Genomic DNA, 7500 nt, shown 5'->3' on the forward strand with positions numbered 1-7500 from the left:
TTCCCCTTTTCCTCTCCCCTTTCACTTTCCCTTTTTATCACCCTTCCCCTTTCCCTTTCTCTATGCCTTCCCTCTTTCCCCCCCTTCCCTGACCCCTAATCCCCGCACTAGAGAACTATAATACCCCCCTCCCTCCCCTACCCCCCTCATTCCTCTGAATTCCTAGAAAACTAAGAAAATAATAAAAAGATTCAGACCAAAAAAAAAAAAGAAAAAAAAGTAAAACCACGAAATCTGAACGCAGGAAATTATGAAACAATGAAGAAAATTGTGTTCGAATTAGCTAGCGAACAAAGAATGATAATGACTGTATTCAAAATTATTGCGATTATGGTGATGACGATTATGATGATTAATAATTATGATGACAATTATAATTAATAATAATAATAATAACTAAAATATACAAAAGCAACGGAACTATATAATAATCAAACGAAAAACAACAAAGACGATAACAAACAAACAAAAATAAAGAAATAACACACGCACAAAAAAACAATGACGAGACAATCTATCTAAAAGCTAAACAAACAAATAATTAACCAGACGCACAAACAAACAAACTATCAACCAAATAACCCACTAAACAATTAACCCACTAAACAAACAATCAACCACTCCACCAAACAAAGAAACAAACAATCAACCAATCCAATAAACAATTAACCCACCAAACAAACAATCAACCACCCCATCAAACAAACAAACAATCAATCAATCCAATAAACAATTAACCCACCAAACAAACAATCAACCACCGCACCAAACAAACAAACAATCATACAACCAACCCACCAATACAACCCGTCAAACAAACAAACGCTAGAAGGACACCCCCCCCAGTCCATATGCGGAGAGGCGGGCAAGCGGGCAAGCAGTCAGGCGGGCAAGCAGACAGGCAGTCAGTCAGGCGGGCAAGCAGACAGGCAGTCAGTCAGGCGGGCAAGCAGACAGGCAGTCAGTCAGGCGGGCAAGCAGTCAGTCACTCAGGCGGGCAAGCAGGCAGTCAGTCAGGCGGGCAAGCAGGCAGGCGGGCAAGCAGACAGGCAGTCAGTCAGGCGGGCAAGCAGTCAGTCAGTCAGGCGGGCAAGCAGGCAGTCAGTCAGGCGGGCAAGCAGGCAGGCAGGCAAGCAGTCAGTCAGTCAGACGGGCAAGCAAGGAGTCAGTCAGACGGGCAAGCAGGCAGGCAGTCAGGCGGGCAAGCAGTCAGGCGGGCAAGCAGACAGGCAGTCAGTCAGGCGGGCAAGCGGGCAGGCGGGCAAGAGGACTGGGGGTGCGAGGCGAGAAGGGCAACGTCTCCCTTATTCGGGCACGAGCGAGAGACAATAACAAGACGAGATATAAACATTGGAGAACAAGGGAGGCTTGGGGGAGGGGGAGGGGTGGGAAGGGAGGAGGGTGGGTGGGTAGGTAGATGCGGGGGATGGGTGAAGGGGTGAGATCGGGGAGAGGAAGAGAAGGAGGAGGAGGAGGAGCAGAGAGGAAGGGTAGGTGGAGGAGTAGTAGTAGGAGGAGGAGGAGGAGAGATGAAGAGGAGAGGGAGTAGGTGGAGGAGGAGGAGGAGGAAAGGAGAGAGGAAAGAGGAGGAGGGAGATGGAGGAGGAGGAGGAGGAGGTGGAGGAGAAGGAGTAGAAGATGAAGAAGAAAAAGAAATAAGACAAAGACGAATGACTTTATAAAAATTGAAAAGAAAGAAACTACTAAAACGATGGATTATCTAAGTAAAATAAAGCAACAACAATAATAACAACAAAAATAGGAACAACAACATTATTTTTTATCACAACAACAACAATAACAACAACAACAACAACAATAATAATAATAATAATAATAATAATAATAATAATAATAATAATAATAACAATAATAAGGAATCGAAAGGGGAAAAGAGGGGGGAGGGCGAGGGAGTGCGTGGTGCATATAAGCCAGAGGTTCACTTTCACTTCGGGATGACGTCATCACATGATGCGTCGTTGGTGAGAATAACTAAATGTCATGGCAACAGCAAGAAAAAAGAAAATGAAAATGGAAAACGTAATTCGACCAGAGTTAATATCATCTTTCGATAATAGCGAATCCAAAAATGACGAAGGCCGGCGAAAAGAAAAAGATCTTAATTGCAATTTGATAACCGTTAAAATGAAATCACACGAGCGAGACTCATCTACGGTGAGAATACTGCGGCGCGGGAAATGACGGTTATTTTCATTTTCAACATTACCTGCTGGCGTTGAAAGAGAAAAAAACGTTTTACATCCTCGCGAATTATATTTGTTTCATAATCGCCTTACGAATTAAATTTCTTTAATGATCTCTTTGATATGAGCATCATTTTTATACCGAACTTTGTATAACGATGGGAAACGTGAAGCAAAAATGGTATTGAAAATAACGTTTTTTTTCATTGTGGTTATCTTCATCATAATTTGAAACAATTAGTGTCACCTAAAAGAGCGAATAAAAGAAAATAAGACAACAAATAATTCCAAAGCACATTTCCTGAACCAATTTCTTTTTCTTCGTTATCCATCCATCTTCATTCAACTCCCTTCCCCGCCACTATCTCTCTCCCCTCCCTCCCCTCCCCCCCTTCCTTCTTTCCTCCATCCAACCTCATCCTCCCTCAACCCTTCACCTCCCCTCCCCTCCCTCCCCCTCCCCCTGTCCCTCCGTCATAGCCACCCTCTTCAATTCTTGACCCTCCGCCCGTGTACAACATCGTCCTTCCCCCTCCCTCCCCCATAGAACCTCAGCCACCCTTGCACCTTCTCTGGCCACTCCTACCTCACTCCCCCCTTACTCCCAAATCCCTCTCCACAACTTATCCTACCCCAATCACCACCCCAATCCCACTCAGGACCCCCTTATCCCCATCCACCCCTAACTCCCCCGATCTCATCCCCTATCCCCCTACCCCTTCCCCATCCACCCCTAAAACCCCTCGATCCCACCCTCAAATTTCCATCCCTCCCCTACCCCCTACCCCATCCTCACCCCTAACCACCCAACCCCGCCCTTACCCTAACCCCCCCAATCCCATCCTTCCTCCCTCCACCCTATCCACCCCTCCCCCTCCCCCCTAACCCCCGAGCAACCCCACCTTGACCCCGTCTCGGCCGCCCATCCCCGCGCCAAAAGACCATTGCAACAAAAGAGCGGCTCACTCGTCTAGCAACATTGCACTGGCCCTAATTCCCTCCACTGGCCATTTCCTGGATGCCAGACGCTGCCTAGGGGCGCTCGGTGCGCTGGTGGAAAGCCCCGGGGTTCGAGGGGAGTAAGGGGAAGGGGGAAGGGGGAAGGGGGAAGGGGGAAGGGGTAAAGAGTAAGGAGTACTTCCCCTCCTCTCCCTTCCCTTCCCTAATCTTCGTTTTCATTCCCTCCCCTTCCCGTCCTTCTCCGCCCTCCTTTCCCTTCCCTCACCTCCCCTCCTCCCTCCTCTCCCTTCCTTTCCCTTCCCCTCCTCTCTCTCGTCTCTCTCCCTCCATCCTCCCACCACCTTTCCTTTCCCCTCCCTCTCCTTCCCTCCCCACCTTTCCCTTCCCTCCTCTCCTCTCCTTCCCTCCCCACCTTTCCTCTCCCTCCTCTCCTCTCCTTCCCTCCCACAATCTTCTCCTTCCCTCACTCTCTCCTCTCTCCTCTCCACCTTTCCTTCTTCCCTCCTCCCCCTTCCCCCCCTCCCATCTCCCTCCTTCCCTCATCCTCCCTCCCTCCCCTCCCCATCATTCGTACCATCCTTTTTTCGTTGCGCGGGGAATGGCGTCGTTCCCGTTGGAATTTCCTCGCCCGGACCTATAAGTGATGTCAATTCACTGCGCATCTCTCGTGGGGTTTGTCTGTCTACCATTGTCTGTTTGTCTGTCTGTCTGTGTTTCTGTCTGTCTTGTCTTTGTCTTTGTCTGTGGCTATCTGATTTTATGCGTTTGTTTGTTTGGTAAATTTATGTTTGTTACCGTTTCTCTATCTATCCCTGTCTCTCACTTCACTGTTTATCGTTTGTTTTCTCTTCTCTCTTTCTTGTCTCTTCTCTCCCCTTTCTTTTCTCTTCTCAACTCTCCTCTTTATCCCTTTCCCTCTCCCTTTCCTCTTTCACCCACCCTCCCCCACAATGAAAGATGAGATTACCCACAACCAAAAGTTGCGTTCCTTGCACAACTCCCCTTTTTTTCCCTCACAACCATTCCCATTATCCATCCCTCATCTATTCTCGCTCGTCAGTTTACCTTGACGGAAGGTAATTAATCTCCCTGTGAGAGTGGGGCGGTGTTTATCCGACCACACAGACCTGCCACGTTCTCTCACAATCCGTGGTCCAAACGAAGGGAAAAAACGGAAAGGGAAGTCTCTCTCGCTCCGGAATCGCAATTATGCAAGCCCCGCGCGCCTTCGGAAGAGCTTCGGCAAAATGCGACAAAGGATTACACGTAAAGCTCGCGAGTGATTATCCCAGAGGGAGACACGAGTCCCGCCGCAAGCGACATTTGGCACTATGGGCGTGTATGCAGCAAAAGGTTAAGTGCACACACTAAATTTGGCAACACTGCTTGGCCGCCTGAGTGTTCTCCCGCCAAACTCCGGGCCTATCACACACACACGCACGCACGCACGCGCGCACACACACACACATACACACAAACACATGGATAAATAGATAAAGGGAGAGATTTGGAAACTGGTCCTTCTTCTTCCTCTTCTTTTTCTTCTTTTCTTCTTCAGCATACTCTTCCCTTTCTTTATCTTCCTTTTTTTCTTTTCTTCCTTGCCTTGCTCTTCCTACTTCCTATTTCTTCTTGCCTTCCACCTTCTCATTCCACATCCCTCATGCTTTCTTCTGTAACTCTTCCCCACCCTTCTTTCTGGTCCTTCTTTGCCTTCTCTCTAATGTCGTCGTTGGGCCTTCTTCTTCCTGCTGCTGTTACTCTTTGTTGTTGTTGATATAATCATCATCATCGTATTATTTTTATCATTTCCAACTCCACCCCCATCCCATCTTTCCTGCGCCAATTCCTCCTTCCTCCCCCTACACTCCCCTCTCTCCCTACCTCCCTTACACCCCTCCCCCAGTGCCGTAGCCTTCTCTCCCTAACTCCCCTTACACCCCCTCCCACACAATGCCGTGGCAACCTCCCTCTCCCCTACCTCCCCTTACACCCCCTCCCCCCTCGTGCCGTAGCCTCCACGCAGGATCCTGGAGCCTGGACACAAACAGTGTGTAGGTCAGATGAGCGGCTCACGGTTCGCGCGCTCACAGACACGCAGTTACCTACATACCTCTCTCTCTCCTCTCTCTCTCTCTCTCTCTCTCTCTCTCTCTCTCTCTCTCTCTCTCTCTCTCTCTCTCTCTCCTCTCTCTCTCTCTTTCCTCTCTCTCTCCTCTCTCTCTCTCTCTCCTCTCTCTCTCTCCTCTCTCTCTCTCTCTCTCTCTATTAATCTACTCTGCTCAATCTCTCTGCTCTCTCGATCTCCATCTCTCTCTCTCTCTCTCTGCTTTCTCTCGCTCTCTCTCTCTCTCTCTCTCTCTCTCTCTCTCTCTCTCTCTCTCTCTCTCTCTCTCTGTCTCTCTCTCGCTCTCTCTCTCTCTCTCTCTCTCTCTCTCTCTCTCTCTCTCTCTCCCTCTCCCTCTCCCTCCCCCTCTCCCTCTGGCTAAAGACGGTCGTTTTCCTCACTCTTTGGGCCTCTCGCGAATCACACCCGATTGGATCTCGTTTGATGGGATTGTGTGTGGGTGTGTATGTGTTGTTGTTTTTTTGTTTCTACTCGGTTTGATTTTATCACTATTATCGTTGTTGTTGTTGATTTTGTTATTACTTTTGTTGTTTTTTACCGTCATCGTCTTCGAAATTATTGTCTTCATTATCGCTATTAACATCATCATCATCCTATTATCATCATCATCATCATAATCCTTTCCATCACTATCGTCGTCACCACCATCGTCACACCCTCCACTACCTTGCCTATCACCGTCACACCGCTACACCGCTACACCCGCCACACCGCTACGCCCGCTACACCGCTACACCGCTACACCCGCCATACCGCTACACCGCTACACCGAGCAATGTAGCGATTTCTAAACGGACGGACATCTCATCTCGCCGGCATCCTGACGAGAGCCTCTTGTGGCGCTGGAACACTGGCTTATCGTTCTTGATTTCCGGAGTTCGCGCGCTCGGCCCCGGTGGATGGCGCGCGGTGATGCAAGGTCCCCGCTCAACCTTGGGCGTGCGGCGGGCGGGCGTGGGCGGGCGCGCGGGTTTGGGTGGAGGTATGGGTGAGGACGAGTGGGAGTGGGATAAGTGGAAGAACAAGGGAAAAGATAAAACCAGGACGTAGTAGAGGAGAGGGTAAAAAGTGAGGAGGAGGATGAGAGGAATAAAGTGAGCGAATAAAACGGACGTGTGGGGTTGAGGATAAGGATAAGGTGGGAGGGGGTGGGGGGGAAAGGGGGGGGAAGAGAATAAGAGCGGGACGTGTGGGGGAGAGGATAAGGGTGGGGCGTGGGTATGGGTGGGGACGAGGATAAGGGGGGGAGGAAGTGGGTAAAGTGTGATGGGAGAGGATAAAGGGCAGGGTCAGTGGCAGGGTTTAAGTGTGAAGTGGGGAGCAGGGAAGGAGGATAAGGAGTCGTTGAAGTGGGTGGAGGAAAGAGTGGGTATATGGGGGAAGGTTGAGAACGTGGGTTGGAGAAGGGGTGGGCGTCTGGAAGGAGCTCGGAACGTGGGCTGGAGAACGGGTGAGCGTATGGGGGCGGGCGGTGGTTGATATGTTGGGGAATCTGTGGGTGGGGAATCTCTAGTGGGTGGTGGGGAATCTATGGGTGGGGAATCTATAGCTGGGGAATCTGTGGGTGGGGAATCTATGGGTGGGGAATCTGTGGGTGGGGAATCTATGGGTGGGGAATCTGTGGGTGGGGAATCTGTGGGTGGGGAATCTATGGGTGGGGAATCTGTGGGTGTACAGGCAGAAGAGCATGCGAGTTGTTGAGACTTGCAGTGTTCACAGGAGGGCGTGCGTGGTAGCGTGGGCTGGAGAATTGGGTATGTGTGTGCGCGTTGATTGGAAGATTGGTAAGGTGTATGAGGGTACCTGGAGGGCGAGAGAGGGAGAATAGACGGATCTCCCGAGGGGCCGGCCGAGAGCGGGGATTAGAGAATGGGCGGATACGTGGGAGGCGGTTGGGGGCGTGGATCGGTGAATAGAGCAGGTGCAAGGGCGGGGTAGGGGGGGGGGGGGGTGGACGGCTGAGTAGGGGGTTGGGGACAGGAGGGAAGTGTTGGCGGGTAGGGGTGGACGGCTGAGCAGGGGGTTGGGGAGGGAGGAACGTGGGCGCGGTAGGGGAGCGGACGGCTGAGAGGGAGGAGGGGGAAGAAACGTGGGTCTCAGGGAGGCGGTACCGAGGGACAAGGAGGCGGTCCTTAATGCTGACAGGTGAATGGGTCAGGGCGGGGAACCATTCACACAGGTACTGCGCGGTCATCTGGCGCCTGACCT

General features: G+C 50.8%; 2 protein-coding genes across 2 annotated transcripts in view; both read right to left on the reverse strand.

The window, feature by feature from the left end:
• Positions 1–7500, reverse strand: part of LOC113823762 (uncharacterized) — a 378033-nt gene that overhangs the window by 334844 nt on the left and 35689 nt on the right. The window lies entirely within an intron of this gene.
• LOC138865387 (uncharacterized) overlaps positions 6582–7500 on the reverse strand; it is a 926-nt gene continuing 7 nt past the window's right edge. Inside the window, exons 1-2 of the mRNA XM_070135736.1 lie at positions 7404–7500; positions 6582–7095 (exon numbers count right to left, since the gene is read on the reverse strand). The exon at positions 7404–7500 is cut by the window's right edge and continues 7 nt beyond it. Coding sequence (XP_069991837.1) covers positions 6582–7095; positions 7404–7500 — 611 coding nt within the window. The remainder of the gene's footprint in view (positions 7096–7403) is intronic.

Source organism: Penaeus vannamei, chromosome 2 (assembly GCF_042767895.1).
Source record: "Penaeus vannamei isolate JL-2024 chromosome 2, ASM4276789v1, whole genome shotgun sequence".
In the NCBI taxonomy this organism is placed as follows: domain Eukaryota; kingdom Metazoa; phylum Arthropoda; class Malacostraca; order Decapoda; family Penaeidae; genus Penaeus; species Penaeus vannamei.